Genomic DNA, 27,017 nt, shown 5'->3' on the forward strand with positions numbered 1-27,017 from the left:
CTAACCTCATTTGCCCTGCTTCCCTTTTTCCTGCCTGTCAGGTCTGAAACCAGGTAAAATTGTGTTCGAGAGGAAACCTGCCCAGCTCCCCCGAGCTAGAACGCTTCTGAGAACAAGGAACCTGCACCTCACAACTGACATCTAGAGTTCTCAGAGTCCCAATAACTGCTGGGAGCTGATGGCTCCTTAGCCAGGACTTCAACACATGATTTGTTTGTCTTGAAAAACAGCAGCATGGAAAGCGTCAATCCCAGGGAGTCATAAGGGAAGGCAGAAGAGAGCCCAGAAGCCAAGGGAAGCATGGCCTGTGGCCACTTTGGTGTAGAGGCAGAAATAATTAGCACTGGAAAGCCCATTCATTACAGCATAATTCAGCAGCTGTTTAAGACTAGGAAGGCACAGATATGCATATTTTATTTTTATTTTTTTGAGACGGAATCTGGCTCTGTTGCCCAGGCTGGAGTGCAGTGGTGTGATCTCGGCTCACTGCAACCTCCGCCTCCTGGGTTCAAGTGATTCTCTGGCCTCTGCCTCCCAAATAGCTGGGATTACAGGTGTGTGCCACCACGCCCGGCTAATTTTTGTATTTTTAGTAGAGAGAGGGTTTTGCCATGTTGGCCATGCAGGTCTTGAACTCTTGGCTTCAAGTGATCCACCCACCTTGGCCTCCCAAAGTGCTGGGATTGTAGGTGTGAGCCACTGCGCCCAGCCCTGCATATTATATTTTAGAAAGTTATCTTGCAAAGTAGCATTTAAAAAGTTTTGGGAGTCTTCTGGTTGAAATGGCAGATTTAAGTATATTTACTTCCACTTCTTCCCAAGGGAAATGATTTTTAAAAATTAAACCTAAAAGGCCGGGCGCGGTGGCTCAAGCCTGTAATCCTAGCACTTTGGGAGGCTGAGGTGGGCGGATCACGAGGTCAGGAGTTCGAGACCATCCTGGCCAACATAGTGAAACCCTGTCTCTACTAAAAATACAAAAAAAAATTAGCAGGGTGTGGTGGCAGGCGCCTGTAGTCCCAGCTACTCGGGAGGCTGAGGCAGGAGAATGGCGTGAACCCGGGAGGCGGAGCTTGCAGTGAGCCGAGATGGTACCACTGCACTCCAACCTGGGGGATAGAGCCAGACTCTGTCTCCAAAAAAAAAAAAAATTAAACCTAAAAGAGGTGAGGCACGGTGCCTCATGCCTGTAATCCCAGCACTTTGAAAGGCCAAAGTGGGAGGACTGCTTGAGCCCAGGAGTTTGAGACCAGCCTGGGCAACATAAGGAGACCCCCACTTCTACAAAATATAAAAATAAATTAACTGGGCATGGTGCATGGTGGTGCGTGCCTGTAGTCCCAGCTATGCGGAGGCTGAGGCGGGAGGATCACTTGAGCCCAGGAGGTCGAGGCTGCAGTGAACCATGATTACACCACTGTACTCCAGCCTGGGCAACAGAGTGAAAGATAAATCACAGTCAACCTAGTTGATCTCGGGAATGGAATCCCACTCCAGCAGTGAGGAAGGCCCTGAAATGCTCCTATCTGTAGCCCTGAAGTGTCCTCAGAAGGCTCAGGACCCTCTGGAAGGGGAGAAAGGCAAGGTAGTAAGAAGAAGAATTAGCCAAAAATCTGTTTGAGGCGCTCCTGAATCCCTGGAATCTGAGAAGCCTTAGCCGCTGTCCTGCCCAACCTACTAAGGACAGGAAGCTTCTATTCTTGGAGAGGGCACAACGGATGGTGTCTGGACGGGGGATACCAGGTGCGGCTATTGGGAATATCTTGAAAAACAGAGGGACTGAGTAAAAGTTTAACTTTATTTCTCTACTCCTAAAAAACTTCAGGGATGGGCTGGGCACAGTGGCTCACGCCTGTAATCCCAGAACTTTAGGAGGCCGAGGAGGGCAGATCATGAGGTCAGGAGATCGAGACCATCCTGGCTAACCCGGTGAACTCCAATCTCTACTAAAAATATAAAAAAAATTAGCCAGGTGTGGTGGCAGGCAACTGTAGTCCTAGCTACTCGGGAGGCTGAGGCAGGAGAATGGTGTGAACCCGGGAAGCGGAGCTTGCAGTGAGCCAAGATCGTGCCACTGCACTCCAGCCTAGGCGACAGAGTGAGACTCCATCTCAAAAAAAAAAAAAAAAAAAAAAAGAGTAGTGCAGGGATTACAGGTGTGGGCCATGGTGCCTAGTCTCCAAATTCTTTATTTTTTTATTTTTGAGATGGAGTTTCGCTTTTGTTGCCCAGGCTGGAGTGCAATGGCACAATCTCGGCTCCCTGCAACCTCCGCCTCCTGGGTTCAAGAGATTCTCCTGCCTCAGCCTCCTGAATAGCTGGGATTACAGGTGCCCGCCACCAAGCCCAGCTAATTTTTTTGTATTTTTAGTAGAGATGGGGTTTTGCCATGTTGGCCAGGCTGGTCTTGAACTCCGGATCTCAGGTGATCCGCCCGCCTTGGCCTCCCAAAGTGCTGGGATTACAGGAGTGAGCCAAGGCGCCCGGCCCCAAATTCTTTATTGAGAGGTGGAATTGATGACTTCCTTGTGCCACTCCACAATCCTCTCTGCCCCGACTGTGTCTGAGCTTGTAAATGAGCAGTAATGTATGGCAGAAGTCATTCCGTGCCAGCTTCCAGGGCCAGGCCTCTCTCTGGGCACCTGTTCTTGGACCTAGCCACCGTGATGTGAGGAAGCCCATGCCAGGGACATGTAGGTGTTCTGGTCACAGCCCAGCTGAGAATCTGGCTGAGAGGCAGCATCGGCTACCACAGGGTGGGTGAAGAGGCTCTGACCGTGCCCCCCAGCCAACAAGTCACCTCCTGTGTCCAACCACCCCAAGGCTTCAAGTCCTTTCAGTGAAGGCTCCAGATACTGTGGGGCAAAGACAAAGACCCCAAAGTACCATCCAAATTCCTGACAATCTGTCAGCAGAATAAACTGGCTGTGCCTCATGTCTGACAGTTTGGTGTGGTTTGTTACTAGAACAACTGAAATTAGAGATGCCAATGTGAACTCATGGATTTCAATACAGAAATATACGGAATAGAGAGATAAGTGGTGTATGTATGTATCCAGGTACATGTGTGTATATTTCCAAGTTCTAACAGCTCAGAGGGCCTGTGTGCGAGCAGCGACTCTCCACCTAGCCCCCAGAACTTGGCCTCCAAATATCATTTCCACTAAAAGGAACCATTTCCCACCATAAAGATTCAGATTAAGAGCCACGAACTGGGGCCGGGTGCGGTGGCTCATGCCTGTAATCCCAGCACTTTGGGAGGCCGAGGCAGGTGGATCACGAGGTCAGGAAATCGAGACCATCCTGGCTAACATGGTGAAACCCCATCTCTACTAAAAATACAAAAAATTAGCCAGGCGTGGTGGGAGGCACCTGTGGTCCCAGCTACTCGGGAGGCTCAGGCAGGAAAATGGCGAGAACCCTGGAGGCGGAGCTTGCAGTGAGCCGAGATCACGCCACTGCACTCCAGCCTGGGCGACAGAGCTAGACTAAGTCTCAAAAAAAAAAAAAAAAAAAAAGAGCCACAAACTGGACCCATCTGCAACAAAGGGCATTATTTGGACAAACAGCTAAGCTTGAACTGGCTCTAAGGATGGGGTGGTGTTTCTACATCCGTGTTAATTTCCTGATTTTGCAGGTGGTATTGTGTTATGTAGGACAATGTCCTTGTTTGTGGGAAATCCATGCCTCACACAACAGAGGGTCTATGTGTTCAAAACAACCTTGGGAAAATAGAAAGAAAACAGGAACAGAGACCACCTGGGGGGTGAGCAGCAAATAGAACCCAGAGGCCTTGTGTGTTGAGGACACTTCATCTGAATTCATTCTGTGGACTTAAAATGTATATCTGTAAGACATTTTTACAGTCTAAAAATCCTCCAGTTATTTTTAAGACCCTTCAGACCCGATGAATTAGTTATGTGGCACCCACGCTGAAGTAGGAGCCCTGGGGATTGCAAACGTTCCTCCAGAGCCCTTGGCAGGTGAGGTCAGAGGGCAGGAGCACGGGTGGCTGAGCTGGCCGGGAGCGGCTTACCCCGGCGCAGGCTTCTTCTGCGGGAGGCGGCTGGGCGGCTGTGGGGGCAGAGGTGGGGGCCTGCTCTGCGCGATCCCAGGCGGGGCAGGCTTGCTCGGCTGGCTCAAGGCTTCCATCACGCTGGGCGTCTTGGCAACGGGAGGGGGCGGCGTGGGGGTCAGGGGATCTGCGGAGGAACGGGAGAGACATGCAGAGGGTCAGCCATGAGGCTTCCCACTCAGGCCTCCTCACTGGAGGCTTTTCTGAGAAAGACTTCAGTTTTCTATTGCTATTTCCTAAGGAAAAACCTGCTGCTATTTCCTTGCCAGTTTTCAGAAAACTATTCGCAGGGAGGAAGCAGGGAGTCCTTTCCAAACTAATAAGGAAGCTGCGAGCCTTAAGTTAGGATGACAATTTTTCTATCAGCCCGTGAGTGAGTATTCTCTCAGCTAGAACTCCCTGGGGGAAAGCCAGCAGTTCCTGCTCTTGACTCTAAGACCCAACAGCAGGAGGCCAGGGCCCTCAGCTCTGCCCGAGGAAGCAGGGCCTGCTTGGCACATTGACTGACCTGTGGCCAAAGGGATGAGGCCCTGCCCACTTCATCGGGCTGCTAGGCAGGGTGGACCTGAGGAGAGATGGGAGCTACTAACTGAGTAATGGCTCCTCAGTCTCTGGAGCGGGTGGGTGAGGAGCTTTATTAGTGTCTACGTTTTACAGACGAGGCGGCTGAGGCCCACGGAGGGGAAGAGCTCTCTTCAAGGGTGGCAGAGCTGGTAAGACCTGCAGGGAGGCTGTGAGCCCAAGTCTCCTTCCTCCGTCTCTCCTCCCGGGATGGGCGTTGAGCCCTCTCTAAGTGTCGGGCTTATCATACTGAGCCTCAGGATGGGTAACACGTAAGGCGCTGGATTTCCCTGGGCCAGGAAAAGCCAGGAAGAATGAGGCCTTCAGCTAAACAAAGAGGAACCTGGCATGGGGAAAATGAAGGGATCCAGCTTATGATCTTTCTTTTTATCATTATTGTTTCCTTTTTCCAATTTAAAGGAAAACTCAAAAGGCTGACTCTAGCACACAAATGCAGCCCCAGGGCCACCAGACGGAGAGGCAGGAAAGTGGTTCCGGCCTTCTGTGTGTTCGCCTTGGAAACCTCTGAAGACCCTCCCAGACCCACTGCTCCTGGCTCTGCCGCCAACATGTGCACACATGGCACCGACTAGCTGGGGCTGGGCTGCTTTTAATTTTAACTTATTCTAAGGAAGTCACAAGCACCTCGGCTCAGGAATTCTCATGCTCTGGAAGCAATGAAGCCCAGAGATGCTGGACTCCCCGCTCCAGGGCTGCTGCAGCAGGAGACGGGGCAGCATCCAAGGCTCGCTTCTCTGATCCAGTGAAAAAAGACACTCTAGCTCTGCACACTGGAGAAAAACTTCTTCTTAAAAACCTCCTCCTGCTTCTCTCCCCAAGGTTTTCAGGACTTTCAACCACATGTTGACATTAAAGAAAACATGCCAGGCTGGGTGTGGTGGCCCACACCTGTAATCCCAGCATTTTGGGAGGACGAGGCGGGTGGATCACTGGAGCCCAAGAATTCGAGCCTGGGCAACATAGCAAAACCCTGTCTCTACAAAAAATACAAAAATTAGCTGGGCGTGGTGGCTTGCATCAATAATCCCAGCTACTCAGGAGGCTAAGGCAGGAGGATCGCTTGAGCCCAGGAGTTGGAGGCTAAAGTGAGCCATGATTGTGCCACTGCATTCCAACCTGGGGGACAAAGAGAGACCCTGTCTTAAAAAGAAAAACAAGGCTGGGCACGATGGATCATGCCTGTAATCCCAGCACTCTGGGAGGCTGAGGCAGGTGGATCACCCGAGGTCAGGAGTTCGAGACCAGGCTGGCCAACATGGCGAAATCCCATCTCTACTAAAAATACAAAAAAAAAAAAATTAGCTGGGCAGGGTGGCAGGCTCCTGTAATCCCAGCTACTTAGGAGGCTGAGGCAGGAGAATCTCTTGAACCTGGGAGGCAGAGGTTGCAGCAAGCCAAGATTGCACCATTGCACTCCAGCCTGGGCAATGGAGTGAGACTCTTATCTCAAAAAAAAAAAAGAAAGAAAAAGAAAAGAAAAACAAAAAGCCAGATTCTAATCCAAGTGACCATCCCAAAATATTGAAAGTCACCACATGGCCAAAGGAAAAAGAAACCCTGGGGTACCGTGTAAGGGAGGAAATGTTGCTGAAATGCTTTGGAAGACAGAGGAAGGGAGTGAGGAAGCTACCTGGTGGTGCAGTGTGGGGACAGGCAAGGGTTTGCAGCTGTGACGAAGGAGGCTGGGGGAGCTGGGAGCCCTGCACAGGAGCCACAGGGGGCCATACAACACGGGACGCTTGGCACGTGTCTGTGCCGGCAGCTGTGTGGCTCCAGAGAGCACCCCCCGCCATCCAGATCTACAAAGCCCATGGGCAAGAAAAGAAAAAGGAAAAAAACGTACTGGTAGATGTCACGCGAAGAGGGGGCAGCGGTGGATGGACAGCTGGCGGATCTGACGAAGATCGCTGCCGGCTTCCACCGTCCACACTTACAGAGTTTGTCTTCCACAGGGTGTTAGCAGAGGAGGCTGTCTGAACTGAACCCACACGCATGCACACAGACGCATGCACGCACACATACACGTGCACACACAGAACAAAAACAGAAACAGAACACTGTGTTATTGATCCTCCCCCTTATGAAACGGTCAGTATGACCCTTCTACCTAGAACCCTCAACGCTTTTACTCCTGTCTCCGGCATGTGGAAGATAGACACTGATACCCGCTAAACCAAAGAGGCTTCAAGGACTATTCTCAGCTGGTTTTCTCAATCCATGAAATTAAAATTCCTGAGTTTATTTCTGAACTATCAATATCATTTGAAGAAGGAAATAAACAGCCACAATGTTCTCTTGCAAACACTGCACTTGGAGCTTCTGGAACTTCTGCTCCTCTCCACCCTCCCACCGAGTCCTTCCCATGGGCCACGGGAGTCACCACCATGTGAAGAGGAGCACCATGTGCCCAGCTGGCACAGGTGGAGGGCAGAGTGCAAATCAGACACTAGAGGAGGGGCTCTCTCTCCCTCCCTCCAGCAAACATATTTCTGGCTGGAAGCAGACACAGATGACACCAATCAGGTTCAGGTGACTCATAAAAGAGATGGCATTTCCCAAGTAACAAGCCCTTATCCTGCCTCACAAACCTCCAAGCTCAGGTGCACAGGGCCCAGGTGCCAGGTGTGACCCTATGTTGGAGGCTGTGCACCGCCTGTAGGGCAAAGGCTAGGCCTAGAAATGGGCCAGGTCATTGGGTCCAGAGGAAGCCTTCGAGCTCCTCCCATGGAGAGCCAGGTCTGCCCCAAGTGCAAGGCTGACACTGTCAACTCCATTTGCTATTTATTTGCATGTGAGAATTCCATCCAAGACCACATGTGGGCTACACAGAGAATGGGGGAGACAGCAGGTAAGGGGTATGACCTGTATCACTGGAAGAAGAAACGAAGCTAGGGACAGGAACGGCAAAAAGAAAAGGGAAAAAATCAAAATCCTCGAATTCCAAGACTTTGGGAAACCAGGAGATTAAGAGTTTACCCCTCCATGACCCAGTGGAACAAAATAAAATCTTCCCTCCTGTGACACACACAGCCAGCAAAAGCCACTGCTGGGAAGGAGGATGATCAAAATCATCTTGATTGTGGGCCGTAGAAAATTGATGCCTGCCTGCAGGATCTGGGAGAGGCAGGGAGAAAGCTGCACCCACCCTGGGCCCTCACCAGCCAGCCTGGGGGTTTGACAGGGAGGAGATGCGACTGTGTGGCTTCATCTTGTAGCTGCCTTCCGTGCTCAGGGACGTCCTCATCAAGCCAGGGATGGACATGGTCTGGGATGTGGGGTGTGTGGGGACAGCAAGCAGCTGGCTTCTGGGCCTGCCTGGGGGAAGGCCTGCTCTCAGCAGGTTTGTTCTTGGGGGTATGACTCAGTGACTCACACGACAGGTTCACTGTCACTTCTCTGGGCCTCCCTGAGTGATAGGGGCAGAGCCGTGTGAGGGTCTGTGAGACACCCAGGACAGCAGGGAAGACGGGCCCAGCCGCGCAGCAGAGTGTACATGCAGCACAAAGCTGCAGCTGTCTGCTCAGCCCTGGGCCAGGTCTCCCGGCCTCAGCCACCCTCATGCACCGACCCAGCCTGCCCAGCTAGCAGCTACTGCATAAGGACAGTTTGGGATGTATTTGGGGATGTGGGGTCCACTCTATCAGCGGCTCACAGCGGCCACAGGACCTGGATGCATGCTCTGTGCAGACTCTTGTCCCTCCTGGGCCGCCCTCCCTGCATCAAAGTCTCAGCAGCCCCCTTCATGTGGGAAACCTCTGAAGGCCGCGGCCACGACTGCAGCTCAGCCCAGAGCTGAGTGGGTCACTCGCCGGACCTGCCTTCAAGGAGCACCGCAGCCAGCTGCTCTTCAGGAATGAACCAATCACTTAACTTTTGGGAGCTTTGGTTTGCGTATTTCTAAAAACAGAAAGTGTCACCTGTTGAGTCAAACCCTCCAGGCTACAGCTGAGGTAAGAAAAGCATGCTTTTTGCCCTAAGACACTGGTAGGCCCACAGGGCTGGTTTTGTATTTTACAATTAGGCCAAGCATTGTTCCCCAAATTAGTATCATTTTATCCTTCATTTTATGGGGATCACTGGTAAAAAGTAATCGCAGGGGCCATGAGCTGGACCAGATGAAGGCAGAAGAGAAATAAAAAGGAAAGAACGAAGGCCTGGGAATGAGAGTGGAGAAAGGCAAACAGAAGGGCACGGAGGGGAGACCTGCAGGAGTGTGTCTTTTGGCCCAGCCCCGGGAGCCCAGGTGGCCACCCCAGGCTGCCCTGGGGGAGTTCCCATGTTACCCAAGCCAGGCAGATGCCACAACTCTGCCCAGAATAAGAGTCAAATCAAGAGACTCTACCACTGTCTGGCCTGATAAGAATGATGGAATCCCTTTAGGAAGCAAACATAAAATAACTACAAAACAAAAGAGCCCAAAGGTCACTGAGTTGGAGGCAGGGCAGCCACAAACCTCCCAAACCACAAAACAATACCCTCTATATATTCACAGGGATGACTGACAGCTTCATACCTTTGCCAACATTCCGTGGAGGAAGGGGCGGGGCGCTGGTGGTGCTGGGGGCTGCAGGCTGGGCGGGAGGTGGGCTGCCACTCAGGAGGGCTCCGTAAGTCTCATTCTGCAAGATGCTGGGCATGAAAGCCCTCTGCTTGTCTTTGGCAAGGTTTGCAGCATCTCTGGCCAAAGATACAGCGTTAGACTGAAGCTGGTTGGAGCCCAGCTGGTAGAAGCTGATAGGCCGGTCTTCCCGCCGGTTGGGACTGGGCTGCAGGAGAACAACGGGGCAGAGGCGTGTGAGACAGATATGAACTGCTCCTGGTGATAACATTCAACATAGGGGTGAAAACCTCACTGACACCAACTCTGCCAGGCCTGGTACCATTTGAGCTCTCAACTGTTGCCTGAGAGCTACAAGTTGCGTGAGAGCTGCAAAAGTGAAAATTCATTCCTCCTTGTGTCTCGTGAAGGAAACACACACTGATATGGTTTGGCTTTGTGTTCCCACCCAAATCTCATCTCAAATTGTAATCTTCACTTGTCGAGGGAAGGAGGTGACTGGATCATGGCAGCGGTTCCCCCCTGCTGTTCTTGGGATAGTGAATTCTCACAAGACCTAATGGTTTTATAAGGCAGTTTTCCCTGCTCTCGCTTGCTCTCTCTCCTGCCACCCTGTGAAGAGGTGCCTGCTTCCCCTTCTGCCATGATTGTACGTTTCCTGAGGCCTCCTAGCCATGTGGAAGTGTGAGTGAATTAAACCTCTTTCTTTTATAAATTATTCAGTCTTGGGTATTAGGTATTTCTTTATAGCAGTGTAAGAACAGACTAGTACACATACACATACCAAAAAAGCTGTTAATTACAAGTTAAAATTCTCCATTCTGTGATGGATTTAAAATATAAGCTATTTATCTTATTAGCCGAAGTTATCTCAACCTAAGTCAGCATTTTCCCTGAAGTTCCCCTTCCTAAACATGCCTTCTTATGTTACCCCACAGGGCGGCCAGCTCTGGCCAGCCCGCTGCACTCAATCTCCAACAGCTATATGGCTCATTTAGTAGAGATCAATGTTTTCTTCCCATACGAACAGGAGCTCCTGAGATTCCTCCAAATCAGGGTTAGCAAACAGTGGCCTATGGGCTGCCACCTGTTTTTCATCAGTAAAGTTTCACTGGAACATAGCCATGTCCTGTCATTGAGATACTGTCTAAGGCTGCTTTTGAGCCATCCTGGCAGAGCTGAGTAATTGTAACACGGACTGTGACACCTTAGGCCCAAAGAGCCTAAAATGTTTACTATCTGGCCCTTTAAGAGTCTGGCCACCCCTGCTCCCCCTGAAGGTCATGTTTGTTTTTGTTTTGTTTTGTTTTTGTTTTTGAGACAGAGTCTCGCTCTGTCGCCCAGGCTGGAGTGCAGTGATGCAATCCCAGCTCACTGCAAGCTCCACCTCCCGGGTTCACGCCATTCTCCTGCCTCAGCCTCCCGAGTAGCTGGAATACAGGCGCCCGCCACCACGCCCGGCTAATTTTTTTGTATTTTTTAGTAGAGACGGGGTTTCGCCGTGTTAGCCAAGATGGTCTCAATCTCCTGACCTCGTGATCCACCCGCCGTGGACTCCCAAAGTGCTGGGATTACAGGTGTGAGCCCCTGCGCCTGGCCGGTCATGTGCTTTCTTGGATGTGAATGCATGGAATGATGACTCAGGTAACTTAGATCTTCTATTTCAAATGCCAGCTTCGTTAAACTAGATATGATTGTGAGCAAATGACTCAACCTTGCTGACCACATTCTTATCTGTTCACTGGATATGACGAGTGCCTTTCTAGCACAATGCCAGGTGCTTAGCAGGTGCTCCGTATGAACTGTGGCAGCCCTGCCTCTCCCTCACAGGACCACCAACACTTTCTAGGTTCTGGACAAACCAATGGTTCAAACTCAGCTCAGGAGTGCAGAACTAAGCACCCAGTGGGTCTTCACACATATTTCTAAATTGCAAAGCCCACGGCTGCTGTCTGCTGAGAATCAGGTGAGCAGCGTGGATGAGTCTTAGGACTCCACACCAGCCCCTGCTCTTGTGCTTTTCCTTGGACTATGCAACCTGCTTCATCACTGCTCATAAAATGGGAATGTGGCATCTGACCGCTTGAATGAAAAGGCACGCTGGGGCAGATTGCTTCCAACTTTTTTTTAAGGCAGGTTAAGTATGAAATCAGTCAACTCTTCTCACTTTGACACTGTTTTGTAGCTAACTCAGTGAAGTAATTTCTTATTCTGTATTCTATTTTTTTTTTTTTTTTTTTTTTGAGACGGAGTCTTGCTGTGTCACCCAGGCTGGAGTGCAGTGGCGCGATCTCGGCTCACTGCAAGCTCCGCCTCCCGGGTTCAGGCCATTCTCCTGCCTCAGCCTCCCGAGGAGCTGGGACTACAGGTGCCCGCCAACACGCCCGGCTAATTTTTTGTATTTTTAGTAGAGACAGGGTTTCACCGTGTTAGCCAGGATGGTCTCGATCTCCTGACCTCGTGATCCGCCCGCCTCGGCCTCCCAAAGTGCTGGGATTACAGGCTTGAGCCACCGCGCCCGGCCTTTATTCTGTATTCTAAGAAGCAGTAAGTATGGATGTTAATTCCATGAGCAAAGACAGTCCAACAGATTTCAGAAATGCCGTTTGGTTACATACCAACCTATCCATCCATCTATCTAATTAGATATCCTCAATACACATCACAACATTAATGCATTACAGAAAAAAAAAAAAGCCAAACCATGAAAATGTGTTTAATGTGGCATTTGCCACTAATACAGCACAGAGCACATTCCAGGCATGCCTCGAAGCACCATGCTGAAGGACAGATGGAAGTGGGTCACAGCTAGGAGTCAGGGCTTTGGGTCACACGCCTAAGTCTGACTCTCAGCTCCAAGTCCTGCGTGAAGGCAGCAACCTTCCTGGGGATCACCCCCATGTGTGAGGCAGTGAGTATGGTAAGAAGGGAGCTGGAGGAGGAGGCAAGAGCCTTCGTGCAATCCCAAGGCTGCCTCTAAATAGGTGCTTCACTTTGGCCAAGTCAACTTTTCTCTTGAAGCTTCAATATCCCAAACTCATGAAGGAAGGGGTTGGACCCAATGAGCTCTAAAGGTCGTCTGATGATTTCAGTTGATGTTTTTTTAAGATCAACTAGGAGAATGTGATCACCTAGACTGGGAGAAATCTGGCTCTTTACGACGTGACTCCATAGCAAGAGAGCTTCCTCTAAATCCACTGGAATCAACCTCCCTGCCACACACACCTTTCCTTTGTAGCAAAAGGCTGCCTATAAGTACATAATTAGCCATTCCTTTAAATTAATGGGTGTGGGAGCTGGGAGACAGGAGATGGTAGTGGGAAGGGTAAAACCAAGAGCCTACTGAGATCAATGAAAGCAAAAAGTAAGCTACATTTTCATTTCTATAAAACAGCTTTCTGCCTTAGTTATAGATTAGGACCCGCGCTGTTCTGGATGAAGCTGATCAAAACTCTTAATGGTTAGCAACCTGGCACAGACCTGCAATTTCTCATCCATGTCGTCGTCACTTTCATCCAGGTCTTCGTGGAGTAGTCGCCATTCATATTCAACGTGAACATGAGAATTAAATCTTCCAGATAAGGCTTGGGTCAGCTGAGAGAACAGAGGGATGGTCAGTGCTGCTGCTTATACACTCGGCCATGCATTTGGACCCACTGAGGTGTGCAGGCAGGAGGCCTGCCTTCTAGTCCAAGGCAAATTCATGGAAATCTCTGGGTCTCAGGTGAAGCCCCCGCCCCTCTGCCTAATTCACAGGGTAACCTTGAAACTCAAAGCTGGTATGTCCCAGCAAAGGCTTTGTAAACTGTATTAGTTTTCATCCACAGTTCCCAGCTCGTAACTCTCAAATCCCTTGTTACAGTCTTCGGTTATAACATGGGGTGTTAAGGCCTCAGGAGACAGAATCTCTCTGAACTTCTCCTGCCCCAAGGCAGGACTCTTATCTTCCCCCGCTTTTCTGACTGTGGGTCTTAAGACCCTCCCCAGAGAGGGTCTCATCCTATACCCTGGGGGAAGGGATGCTGACATCATGAAGCTTCCAAAAAATCCAAGAGGACTGGTTCTCCAGCTTCAAGATGGTGAACCACAAGAGGGTCCTGGAGGGTGCCGCCCAGGGAGGGCATGGAACCTCCGCGTCCCTTCCCCCACACCTTGCCCTATGCACCTCTCTCTCTGCATGCTTTGCAATATCCTTTATAATAAACCAGTAAACACAAGTGTCTCCCCGAGTTCTAGGAGCCACTCCAGCAAATTATTCAAACCCAAAGAGGGGGCTGTGGGAACCCCAACTTGAAGCCGGTTGGTCAGAAGTTCTGGAGGTTGACTTGTGACTGGTGTCTGGGGTGGGAGACAGTCTTGGGGACTGAGACCCCAGTCTGTGGGATCTGACACTACCTCCAGGTAGATAGTGTCTAATTGAACTGCACGACAGCCAGCTGGTGTCTGCTGCTTGTGAAACTGCCTTTGCAAGAACATGGCAGTGATAAAAGTCTAGCATGGCTGACTCCATCTTGCTTCTGGTCTCACAGACTGGCTGTCCTCCTTTATTCCTGGGCACAGACCAAGCTAACCATGGGAAGAATTTAGTTTGTGGTGTAAGTTTGAATCAAGGATGGTAATAGTCCCTCCCTAAAACTGACTCTGTTCTTTTTAATTTTTTTAAATTATACTTTAAGTTCTAGGGTACATGTGCACAATGTGCAGGTTTGTTACATATGTATACATGTACCATGTTGGTGTGCTGCACCCATTAACTCATCATTTACATTAAGTATATCTCCTAATGCTATTCCTCCCCCCTCCCCCACCCCATGACAGGCCCCAGTGTGTGATGCTCCCCGCCCTGTGTCCAAGTGTTCTCACCGTTCAATTCCCACCTGTGAGTGAGAACACGCAGTGTTTGGTTTTCTGTCCTTGCAATAATTTGCTCAGAGTGATGGTTTCCAGTTTCATTCATGTCCCTACAAAGGACATGAACTTATCCTTTTTTATGGCTGCAGAGTATTGCATGGGGTATATGTGCCACATTTTCTTTTTTCTTTTTCCACTGTTCAAGGTTTATTGGGGGTTTTAGTTGGTGTAACACTTGGATAGTTGGTTGCACTGTTTATATGTACATCTTTTTACGTTATATGGTAATGTACACTACTGATATATATAGTTCACAAAATAAGATCCTTTGGAACAATTATGCACAAGACATATGATATTGGATTTATACACTGGATCCCAGGATGTGACTGATTGGGAAAAAATGTTGGACTAGGCATGTTCAGTGAAGGAGCCAGGAAGTTATATAACACACGGTAAACATCCACCTGGCTCAAGGGGCAAATGCAGCATGTACAGCATTGGCAGTGGTGCATCAGAGGTGGCAGAACTATTTCACGCTAACCAGTTTAGGACTACACAAGATTAATACTATGTGCCACATTTTCTTAATCCAGTCTATCATTGATGGACATTTGGGTTGGTTCCAAGTCTCTGCTATTGTGAATAGTACCGCAATAAACATACATGTGCATGTGAAAACTGACCTCTGTTCTTGTCAGGGAACTTGAAAGTGCCTTTGGAAGACTAATGACAAGGCTCAAGATTAGGATTATGGGAGGGGTCTGAATTCTGCTAAAACCTAGGTGCAGCTTGCCTCTCTATTAATGTAATTGTTTACCATCCAGTGGAGTAGTTCACACCTCTAATCCCAGCATTTTGGGAGGCTGAGGCAGGAGGACTGCTTGAGCCAGGAGTTTGAGACCAGCCCAGGCAACATAGCGAGACCCCATCACTACAAAAAATTTAAAAACTTATTTAGCCAGGCGTGGTGGCATGCATCTGTAGTCTCAGCTACTCGGGAGGCTGAGGTGAAAGGATCACTTGAGCTCAGGAGTTTGAGGCTGTCTACGAGCGTGCCATTGCACTCCAACCTGGGCAACACAGAGACACTGTCTTTAAAAAAAAACAAACTGTTTACTGCACCAGAGGCCACGATATTTGTGACTTCCCCAACTGATCCTATAGATAACATATCCTAAGACTGATCTTTTGAGATATTTTTTCAGACTTTTGCATCCTGATGACCAACTGACTCCACTGAACCTGACTCATGACTCAACCAGTCCCATGGCCCCCACTGAGATGATATGCAGTGGACAAGGGCTGTTTCTCACACTCTTATGATTTCACTCCCAACCAATCAGCAGCACCCATTTCCTAGCCCTCTTGCCCATCCAACTATCCTTGAAAAACCCTAACCTCTGAGCCTTTGCGGGGACACAGTTGAGTAATAATTCCTGTCCTCCCACCGCTCAGCCAGCTTGCCATAATTAAACTCTTTCTCTACTGCAATCACACTGTCTCACAAATTGGATTTAATCTACGCAGCAGGCAAGAAGAACCTGTCAGGCGACAACACTTGGTGTACGGGGTGGGGGGAACCCCATACCTTTGGTCACAGCAGTCTGCTTCTGTATTGCTTGTTGTGACAACAGCATAACCATAGAGAAAAAAACAGGGCTAGAGAGTTTTCCCTAAAACAACAGGCAAAGGATATTTGAGATCTAAAGGATGCTGATCAACCTGCAAGTATTCATACTCCACATGGGAGAAAGCTCAACCCCAGGAGAATGAATGTGCTCATTCACTGTGAACCCAGCCTTTTCAACCAGGATGAGAGAATTAAACGCTGTAGAAAACGATCTGAGTGGCTATTTTCTCGGTTCTCTCAAGGAAGGTAGATAGCTAGTTCCGCTCTATATGTGCAGAAAAGAAGTTAATTCATTACAAACTATGGGTGTCTTAGGACCTCAGGGCTTAATTTCCCCCATAACCAGATAGTAGCTACATGACCCTGGGCAAGTCACTTAACTTTCCTGTGACTGTTTCCTCATCTGTAAAATGAGGACAACAGCAGAAACTATGTTGTAAGGTAGTTATGAAGATTAAATGAGCTAGGTCAGGTGCGGTGGCTCACGCCTGTAATCCCAGCACTTTGGGAGGCCAAGGCGGGTGGATTGCTTGAGGTCAGGAGTTCAAGACCAGCCTGACCAACATGGGGAAACCCCGTCTCTATTAAAAATACAAAAATTAGCTCGGCTTGGTGGCAGGTGCCTGTAATCCCAGTTACTCAGGAGGCTGAGGCAGGAGAATTGCTTAAACCTGGGAGGCGGAGGTTGCAGTGAACCGAGATCATGTCACAGCACTCCAGCCTGGCGACAGAGTATGACTCCATCTCAAAAAAAAAAAAAAAAAAAAAAAAAAAAAAAGATTAAATGAGCTAGTGGATGTACAGTGCTTAGAAAGAGGACCTGTTACTTATCTTACACTTGTATAGCATTTATTAATAGTTCTTTTTTTTCTCCCCCAGGCTGGTGCACATTGGCATAATCATGGCTCACTGTAGTCTTGAACTCCTAAGGTCAAGTCGATCCTCCCACCTCAGCTTCCCCAATAGCTGGGACTGCAGGTGCGTGCCACCACACCCAGCTCATTTGAAACTTTTTTTGTGGAGATGGCGTGTTGCTCTGTTGCCCAGGCTGGAGTGCAGTGACACCATTATGGCTCATTGTAGCTTTGAACTCCTGGTCTCAAAGTGATCCTCCTACCTTAGCCTCCTGGGTAACTGGGGCTACAGGCATGCTCCACCATGCGTTGCTAATTTTTAAATCATTTGCAGAGACAGAATCTCACTATGTTGCCAGGCTGGTCTCGAATTCCTGGCCTCAAGCCATCATCCCCCGCCTCAGCCTCCCAAAGCTTTGGGATTACAAGGCGTGAGTCACTGTGCCTGGCCTTAATCTATGTACTGAGCACTGTGTGTCAACTGCTTTACAGCATTTGAGAATAATTCTCACAACAACCTTATATACTGGTATAACTGACTGCACTTTAGAAATAAGGAAACAGCCTAAGAGAGTTTCCTTCCCAAGCCAAATTGGGGAGCCCACGGCAAGGCCAGGGCTGCCTGGCCTGGTGGGCTCTTTCTACTGCCTACGTGGTCTTTTCTTCCAGAACAGGAAAAGATGGTGTTGAGCAACCCACATGATCTGGGGCTGAGGAACAAAGAAAGGAGGCTGGCCTTGATGTCCTGCAAAGTAGCAAGTAAACAGCTTATGGAGGCCACAGAACAGGCCCCTGTGGTGGCCTCGGGCCTCTGCTCTAGTTGTCCCACCACACCAGTGATGTTATCAACATGGCCAACCAGCAAACACTGACTCACACCCCAAGTCTCACTACGAGGGGTGGGTCCCCCTAGGTTTCCCTATAGACTCCCTAGCACGCTTTCTCCAAGGCAGGCTGATTCTGGGCTCATCCCATCCGCAACACTGAGCTCTGCTCAGGACACTGGTTCACAGCAAACCCTGCCCAAGGAGGACAGGCTTGGCTCCCTGTCCCGTGACAGGTGCCCCACCCCGTCCTTGTGGCGGGAGACTCACCAGCTCCTCACAGTGCTCGTGCTTGAGGCGCTTGGCAATGTCCAGCGGAGTCTCTCCTGACTCGTTTGCTAAAAGTCAAGGGCGAGCAAAGGAGGTGTTAAAGCAAAATCCAGCAAAGGCCTGACATCCAGGACAATTTTTAAAAGGAACAGAAAGGCAGCACTAAATTAAATTGGGCCTGGTTAATGAAATCCATAGTGAGTTTGACCTAGTCGAGGCTGAATGTATCTTGTAATTGTATAGAACTGCAGCTAAATACAGAAGGTAAAACTTTAAAAGGCAAAGTTTGAACTAATCAAGAAACTAAAATTGGCCAGGCACAGTGGCTCACGCCTGTAATCCCAGCACTTTGGGAGGCAGAGGTGGGTGGATCATTTGAGGTCAGGAGTTCGAGACCAGCCTGGCCAACATGGTGAAACCCCATTTCTACTAAAAATATAAAGATTAGCCAGGCACAGTGGCACACGTCTGTGGTCCCAGCTACTCAGGTGGCTGAGGCAGGAGAATCGCTTGAACCTGGGAGGTGGAGGTTGCAGTGACCCAAGATGGCACCACTGCACTCTAGCCTTGGTGACAGAGCAAGACTCTGCCCCAAAACAAACAAACAAAAAAAGCAAAAAAAAACCCCAAAACAAAAACTAAAACCGTTGAAGCAGCCACCTAATTAAAATCCACATCCGAACTGTAACTCGTTGAATAAAGAGATTCATCATAAACCTCTAATGAAAAGTGCTGCTAACCTAGTTCCATGCACTGTACTATAACAAACTTTTATACCTTCTCTCAAGCAGTCTATAACCTTGAAAGTATATACTTTTTTAATTTTTTAATTTTTATTTTTTGAGATGGAGTCTTGCTGTGTCACCAGGCTGGAGTGCAATGGTGCAATCTCAGTTCACTGCAACCTCCGCCTCCCGGGTTCAAGTGATTCTCCTGCCTTAGCCTCCCAAGCAGCTGGGCCTACAGGCGGCCGCCACCATGCCCAGCTAATTTTTGTATTTTTAGTAGAGATGGGGTTTCACCATGTTGGGCAGACGGTCTCGATCTCTTGACCTCATGAGCCACCCACTTTGGACTCCCAAAGTGCTGGGATTACAGGCGTGAGCCACTGCGCCTGGCCTATACTTTCTTCTAAATAAGCCTCAGTCAGTGAGGTCTGATATTAGCTTTTTAATGATAAGCACGGCTATCAGGCAGATGTGTGTCTTTTTTCTATTCTTTCCTCTTTATTTAATAGTCCTTCAAAAATGCTTCCTCCTGAGGGGACAACAGCTGCATGCCCTCAAGGCACAACTGTGCCTTGGCTGTTGGCACATCGGGGTCCTCGAGAGAGGGAGGGACCGGGCCAAGTAACAACCAGGGCCCTTCGTGGAGGAAGCAGTGGTGCAAATGAAAGGAGAGGGCAGTAAACAGCATCTCCCCCTGTAATCCGTCTTTAACCCAGAGCCAAGAAAGGGGCCAAGTGTGGCCTCAGGTCGGGGTGAGTAGGCTCAGGGTGTGTGAACAGGTCAAAATTCCCCAACCTTGTCCAAATTCACCTGGCATCCGTGAGAGCTGCAAGACCCACCCTTTGCTTGTTTTACAATCTGTAAAACGCCTGTAAATGTGCCCAAAGTCTAAGTAACAGATGGTGAATGCAGCCTCGTACAACAGGCAGGGAGAGGCTCTTTCTCATTAGCGGTAGGTTCTCCTTCTCTTTGGCACTAACAGGAGCCCACAGGGTCGGCCCTGTTTCCAAGAGCATCGCTTGGATGGCAGACAGAAGGCAGAGGCCAGGGTGCAGCCGAGCCCACCCCCGGGGCCCGGGCCCACTCACCTATCTCGATGGAGGCCTTCCCCCGCAGGAGCAACTTGAGGCACTCGGCATTGTCGGTCAGGCAGCAGTAGTGCAGGGCTGTGCTGCCTTTCCCTGTCTGTTTATCCAGGTTCCCACTGCCCGAGAACAGGATCAGAGAGAGAGCATAGTGTGTCACAGGCCGGACGACCAGGGACTGCCTGGCAGGGAGCCTGGGGTACGTGCACAGGAGAGGCAGACAGTCCCCGAGCGAACGGTTTCTGTAAATCACCCCCAAGGTGGTGGGACCTGACACCATCCCTGTCTACATGGCTGGGGAAGCCTTAGCAGAAGGTCATCAGGGAAATAACACGATGATGGCATAAGAGGTCAAAAGGGGAGGGGGGCATCCCTGTTGTTGCTGAGCATGTGGGGCCAAGGCAGGGGCAGTGCACTACCTGGGTGAACCTAGAGCCCAGCGTCCTTCTCACATCCCACGGCTGCGCCCAGAGGCTGCCGGTGCTAGGCTGGCCAGCTGTGCTGGATGCAGGGCCTCTAGATGCCTGTGTGACGCATCCATCCTGTCCCATGGGAGGACGGAGGCTGAGCTTTTCTCTATCATTATTTGATATTCCCTCCAGGAAAAGGAAAAGTCACTTTCCCAAAGCCCAGAGTCCCCAGGCTCCTCAGCCTGTTTGCCCTGGGAATACCCTCTGAAAACAGGCTAAAGGGGAATCTTGAGATTTTCAAAAGTTCTTCCAACATATCACGAGACCAGGTCATCCACAAAAGGTGCTCAGCCTTGGCAGACATGGCACAGGCCCTCAACCCTAGCAAGCATGGCCACTGTCACATTCTGAGGAGAGGCAGTGAGCTCTGTGCCCCTGCACAAAGTGGAGACAGAAGGGCGACCTCAGGAAGTGGCACCTGCTGCTTCCCTAAGAAGGAAACCAGTTACATTTTCAATATAAAAAAAGGAGCTTCTTTTTTTCACCAAATTGTGGGCATGGCGGGGGGGCTTCATTTTCAGAATTCTCCCCCACTTTTGTCCTCCTTCCACTCTGGAAAAAAAGAAACTGGGACTTTCCCTCTCCTGCCCCCTGAAAATGTGCATGGAGGGAGAGGCATCACGCAGCTCAACCAAATGTTTATGGAACCCCTGCTGCGTTCTAGGAGCCGGGCTGGCACTCAGAGATGGGGCATCAAGGCAACTTCCACCACGAGTCCAGTGAACTCAGGCTCCTCAGGAAGAAGCTGCAGGTCTTGGGGCTGACCACCCCACACTCCCCTACTTTCTGGCCATTTCTTCACTCCTCTGCTCAGAAATGGGAGGAAAAAGCAGAGGACACAAAATGCAAACTATCCCATGGCTTTTGCATTTTGGAATTTTCCATTTCCTTTGGAGCAATTTCTGTGGCTTTTAACAGCACTTCCTCCTCTTCCAGTACACACATGGCTCAAACCATGATCGGGGAGTCAAAATACACGTTGAGGGGTCTTGAAGTCCAGCCTTCAGCTGCCAGGCAGGTAACACATGACTGAAGCAATACGCACCAAATCACGGGGACTCCCGATCTGTGGTAAACTGCCTGTGCACATCTCTAAAGGCCATTTCTAATCAAAGCATAAAAACAACTTCTCGACCCAAACAAAACACCCATAATCCAGTGCTCTGGTTTCTAATCTCTGGCTCAGACCATGGCTAATGTGTGGATCCCTCCTTGCCTGCTACCTCCCTACTGCTCAGGACACTCTGCTTGCGCAGTGTGATGATCTGGCTCACAGGACGAGCGAGGACTGCCCCTGTGCACAGAGGGTGGTCATGGGGTCCCCAAGTTCAGCAGCCACATCTACTTGGTGTCTCCCTGAGTACCAGACACTAGAAGTTGGACCCTGCTATTACCACAAAAGAGTTTCTAGTGCTTTTTTAAAGGATTGCCATGGAGTACCTCACACCTGGCAGTCCTTTTTCTGTCTTTAATTCATGTTTAGAACTGGGTAGGTTTTCTTGACAACACATCAGAAGTGATGACGCAGCGTCTGATTCCTTCCCCAGAAATACCAATGAGAAAACAAGTGCCTCCCTTAATTTCAGAACACCTACCTGTTCTGAACTAAAAAGTCTACAATGTGAAGAGAGGTTCGATCCACGGATCTGACTGCAAGGTGGAGGGCCGTTTCATCCGGCTCCTGAAAAACCAAACAAAGGCATTCCGGAATTCTAACGGGAGCATTCAATTCTGTGTCCGACACCAGTGAAATCGTGTATAACTCTTCCAAAAGTCTTTTATCTTTCCCTTCGAGAAACTTGTCTCTTAGAGTCTCTTTAATCTCTACACAAGCTCTTTGCCCTTGGGAATGTGCAATTTGGAGATTGGTCCTGTTTCTACTGACTCCATGGGAAATAAATGAGAAGTTCAGGTGTTTCATTTCTAAGTCCTCTCAATCAACCTGTCCCCATCCCTGCATCAGCACCACAAGGCAGATCCCTGCCTGCAAGCAAGAATCTTGTTCAAAGGATCCAGGAAGGTCCCCCAGGCCACCTACAATCCAATCCCTTTACCTGCTCCTTGAGTAGAAACTTACGTTTCTTAAGCAGGCTTAAAGTTTTGAATTCTACACTTACAGACAAGGCTACGAATGCTAATAACTGTGCTGTCGCCAACTCATACTGGGGATTCCCCAACTCCACTGCCTTTTCTGAAAGTACACCTGGCAGGTGGCGGAGAAGAGATGAACAAGGATTGTTTCAGCAGGTGGGTGGGCGAGAGAACCAGAGATCCAGAGGACAGGAGGTGAGGGCAAGGGGAGGTGCTTCCCAGGCTGCCTGCCCTGCCTGCTCGGCCCTCTGGCTGTAGCACAGCTCAGTGCTGGGCACCCTCCACACTGCATGGGTGGGCATGAGTTCTTTCTGGGGATGGGAAGAGAGTGGGACCAGCCCAGAGCCTGCATGGACATGCCTGTCACCAAGAGAAAGATGCTGCAGCAGTGAGGCATCCTTGCTGATAGGCAGCCAGCCCGGTCCTGAGGTCAGGAGGTTCCAGGGGACCAAATGTGCGTCTACAGGGCATTTGTGGACCAGAATCTGGACACATGCCACCCCACTTGGGTGCTGGTATGTTACTGCAAACCCACTCCGGCTGGATGCCCACCCTCTCAAGAGAGATCCCCCAGGAAAGGAGGGGTCTTGTTCCTACTCCATTCCCTCTGATGGGGAGCACAGTGTGGTGTGGGTTCCAGGGAACCGCCCCTCTCAGAGAGCTTCTCTCATTAGCATGAAGCTCAGGTTTAACCTGCTCGCAGATGAGGGGTCCCTCTCAGGCTGTCTAGCTTCTGAGATGTCTTCTCCTCCACCTGGGGATGGGCTTTCTTACCAGAGCTGGCATTACATTTTTGGTGTAAGAATAAACGACTAGGTGGGTACAAAGTTTTAGACAAGCAGAATGAGTCCTGCAGATCTACTGCACAGCCTGGTGACTCCAGGTAAGAACTACATAGTGTCTATTTCAAAACTGAGTCAATTTTAAATGTGCTCTCCATTAAAAATGGATGAGTATGTGAGGTAATGGATATGTTAGCTAGCTTGATTTCATCATTCCATGATGTAAACATACATCAAAAACATCACACCATACCACATGAACATAGATAAAATTATTTGTCTACTGAAAAGAAAAAAACCCTAGTTTATTCTACCCCAGTACCCCTATCCGTGCCGTCTTCCTCTGGAGAATTACCCAGCTTTGGTCAGTATTGCTGATTCCACTGACCCGCCATGGTGTCCCAGTTTTTCTTTTTTTTTTTTTTTAATTGAGACAAGGTCTCACTCTGTCATCCAGGCTGGAGTCCAGTGGCACAATCACGGCTCACTGGAGCTTCAAATTTCTGGGCTCAACCGACCCTCTCACCCCACAGCCTCCTGCGTAGCTGGGACTACAAATGTACACACCATGCCTGGCTTACTTTTTTTTTTTTTTTTGTACAGATGGGGCCTCCCTATGTTGCCCAGGCTAGTCTCAAACTCCTGAGCTCAAATGATCCTCCCGCCTTGGCCTCCTAAAGTAAAGTGCTGGATCCCAGGCATGAGCCACTGTGCCCGTTTTTTTTTTTTTTTTTTTTTTTTTAAAGTAGCAACAATCCACACTCTTACATGTCCGTTGGCCAGTGGGATTTTTTCCGTAAGATCCACACCGTCAGCATAAGCTTGGAGCAATCCAAAAATATCTCTCGTTTTGACGGCCTCGCAAAGGCTGTGAAGCTTCGCTGCGTTATCCGCGTGCTTCTTCCTTGCGTATCTCCTCTCGATGTACTTGGCTGTGATGTAGTCCTTTCTTGCATTCCTGAAGCCAAACATAATTGCCTTGCAAATCATGAAGGGCCTCTACCTACCGTCCGGCATCCCTTTGTCTAAGGCCACGTTAATGGTTCCTGCGCCACCTCCCTGGTAAGCAGCGCTGGCCCCGAAACACAAAGGAGTGGCCGCCATGTGGTTCTATGGCTGCACTGGTCCTCACTGCGATCTCGTGGGAGCTGGCCAGGGGGACAACTCCCCCATGTTCTCTTGGCCCAACTGCCTCTCTGCCTTGTCTCCCTCCCCTCACTCCTAAGTTCTGTATCTGACCTCCCTGTCGCCCTCGTCACCTCCACGCCCTTCTTACCCAGATCCCTCCACTCGGCATGCCCTGTGCCTCCTCCTCCAGGAAGGCCCTGCCCCTGCCATCCAGGCAGCCCTGGCCAACCTCTGTTCCAACATTCTCTCCATGAAGGCCTGCCTGCCTGACTGCCCGACAGGCCCATGAGCTCCTTGGGGCATGGACTATGACCTCTCTTTTGTAGGCACTGTGCCTGGTATGAAAGGCACTATCAGATGAAGCAAAATGAAATGGCAGCCCTCTTTGTGTTCTACTTTCTGGCCTTTATGTGGCAACATGCGCAGACTCCACCCCATCCAAAGAGCCTAGAGAAGCAGGAACAAAAGCAGGCCAAAGAAGCCTGAGTTCAAATTCCATTCCCACCACACACTGCTGCTTTGAACTTGAATAAGTATTTCATCTCTCTAGACTTGTAAGTTTGACTTGCGAAAACGCACACAATACGTCCTCACAGTAGCACCATGAGACATACGTGCATCAACACACCTGTAGCACACACAGTGGGTCCCGGGCCTTGGAAAGACCCAATGAACTTACAAGAGGGAGAGCAAGAAAAACAGCAGCTCACTGGTCACAGAGTACATGCATTTTACAATCCCAATTCTGAAGGTTGAGAGTCACTGCCCAGGGACTCCTTGAGTCTTGAGAATCAGGCAAGAGCCAGGCAGGGGCAGATCAGTTGCATCTGTTTGTAACACAGCACTGCCTACAACCCGAGGACGCACGCAGCTGCTCCCCTTCGAGCTGGAGTCCCCGCACGGTTCCCTCCTGACCTCCTCTCTCTCACTTAGCTGACCATGGCAAGGGGCCATGGCTGCTGGAGCACTTGTTGACTTTTCTGTACCTGCCCTAAATCCCTGTGGAACAACTGGCCCCCTAGAAGGGGAGCCTGAGCCCCCTGGACATGCAACTGGAGGCAGGGAGTGGATCCTGTCTACCCTGGGGTCCCTTGAAGATGGGCCAGCCTAAGATGAGAAGCCATTACTCTCACAGCACCCAGATGGAACCGAGCGGGCAGAGGTCTCTTGCCAGTGTCTGCCAGGCCTCAAGTCTGCTTGCCCTTGGGTGCATGTGGCTCCTGGACACGCCACAGCGTGAGGCTGGCTGGTGCAGCTGGAGAGGAAATCACACCCCAGGGTGCCCGTTCCACCTGAGCAGGCAGCATGCTTCACAGCCCAGGAAGGACTTCCAGGGGCACCTGGTGAACTTGTGCTCTGGCACTTTCCATCACACTGCCTCCCTCCTGCTCCGGCTCCAGTTCTGCCCACTCTACAGGGCCTAGGTTAAGGTGGGTGCCTCAAGTTCCCCCGGCACGTGCTCCCCATCCACATAGCGCTAACCTGTGCACTGAGCTCACTGTGGTGCTGGCTGACTTGTGTGTGAGATACGTGGTCTCAATGGATTCCCTCAATAGTGCCATGAGTTTTCATCTCTATCTGTAGGCACAACAGGCCCTCAAATAACATCATTTCGTTATAACGTTAAGAAAAAAATCAATTCCCAGGCAGGGTCCCTGTCTGTGTTGCGTCTACCTGGGTTTTCTCTGGGCACTCAGGTTTCCCCTACATCCCGAAGCTGTGCGCACTCGGCTAACTGCTGGGTCTCAAAGGCCCCACTGTGAGTGAGTGTGGATGTGGGTGTGACTGCGTCCCACAGTGGGACGGGGTCCTGTTCAGGACTTGTTCCCACCCTGGACCTCAGCTGCCAGGACATGCTCCGGCCACCTGTGACTCTGAACTGGAATAAGTGGGTGAATCATTATCTTACTGGTTTTTATGATCCTTCTTTATCCCACTTAGTAGCCAGAATCTTTCCTAAATGTATGCATAGCTCATATTTCAATGTTTAATATTAGAAGTGTTCTGGGCCTTTATTCAGAAGTTCGGTGATGTTCTCATGATAAGAAATACGTGGTAGGAACTGAACTCTGGTTTACATCAATCGGCGTAGGGTAAAACTGGTTTCCTATACATCATTTTGCTTAAAGTCACAGGTTTCCAGAAACCTTTGAGTTTCTGGAACATTGAGGATTTACTGTACACTGAAGCCCATAGAGGGAAACTGGATTCTGTTTCCTCAGGCAGCTGGTGGGCCTACAAGGGAAGACACATTTTATTCCTGGAGGTTCTCCTCTCAGGGCCTCCAGCACAGTGTGACACCCAGGGAGATGCTCCATTCCTAGCCTGGTGAGTGTCATGGTGGGCAGCCCGTTTAATGATATAAATGCCTCTTCTGACAGGCAGTTAGACTGGACAGTTGTCCAGTTTCATGCACTTTCAATCATCACTGTGGGACAATCATTACTGCGACCTCCACAGGAAGGGGATAGAGAGAAAGTGGACTTCCTTTACTTGTTTTTTAATGTATTTACTCATCTGCCCAGGGCTTGGAGGCCCCGAAGGCAGTTCCTACACAAACGTGGGCACAGGTCTGTTTAACTCCACACATGCCCCCTGGTTTTGTGAAGGAGGTTTGCTTTGCTGATGTGATCCCTCAGACGGGGTTTCACTGTGTTAGCCAGGATGGTCTCGATCTCCTGACCTCGTGATCCGCCCGCCGCGGCCTCCCAAAGTGCTGGGATTACAGGTGTGAACCACCGCGCCCGGCCCTCCCTCTTTTTCTTAATGACAGGCTTTTGCAGAAAAACAATTAACATAATGACACATTTGGTGTTCCAAGGAGGGGCTTTCCTTATACTTCTCAAGGACAAGGTATGTATAATGGTCCCAAGTCACAGGGAGAAACAGTTCTGGCTCCTGTGAGCAAATACAAGCCTAGCTTGCTGCTCCACCTCCCCCAGTTACACGTTCCTGACACCCCCAAGATCCATCTTGGGATTCACAGGCCACTAGAGGGTGTCCTTGGTTTCCCCTTCAACAGATTTATCTGCAGATGGTGTGCTGTTCTGAGATAAAGCTAGAAGCAGTGTATTCCTTTTCATCTG

At 49.9% G+C, this 27,017-nt stretch overlaps 1 protein-coding gene across 5 annotated transcripts in view; it reads right to left on the bottom strand.

Annotated features, from left to right (window-relative positions):
* The window catches only part of ASAP2 (ArfGAP with SH3 domain, ankyrin repeat and PH domain 2), a 199,553-nt gene that overhangs the window by 8,349 nt on the left and 164,187 nt on the right, over positions 1-27,017 (bottom strand). For 3 of the 5 annotated variants that reach the window (XM_055253844.2, XM_055253843.2, XM_055253846.2), the window contains 8 exons: positions 23,572-23,761; positions 21,526-21,611; positions 19,464-19,579; positions 17,648-17,715; positions 12,696-12,809; positions 9,171-9,423; positions 6,501-6,635; positions 4,037-4,202 (listed from right to left, as the gene is read on the bottom strand). In XM_055253844.2, the coding sequence (XP_055109819.1) occupies positions 4,037-4,202; positions 6,501-6,635; positions 9,171-9,423; positions 12,696-12,809; positions 17,648-17,715; positions 19,464-19,579; positions 21,526-21,611; positions 23,572-23,761 (1,128 nt within the window). Of the gene's footprint in view, positions 1-4,036; positions 4,203-4,583; positions 4,641-6,500; positions 6,636-9,170; positions 9,424-12,695; positions 12,810-17,647; positions 17,716-19,463; positions 19,580-21,525; positions 21,612-23,571; positions 23,762-27,017 lie in introns of those variants that run through there. The other 2 variants (XM_055253848.2, XM_055253845.2) reach the window with 2 other exon arrangements.

Source organism: Symphalangus syndactylus, chromosome 18 (assembly GCF_028878055.3).
Source record: "Symphalangus syndactylus isolate Jambi chromosome 18, NHGRI_mSymSyn1-v2.1_pri, whole genome shotgun sequence".
Classification (NCBI taxonomy): domain Eukaryota; kingdom Metazoa; phylum Chordata; class Mammalia; order Primates; family Hylobatidae; genus Symphalangus; species Symphalangus syndactylus.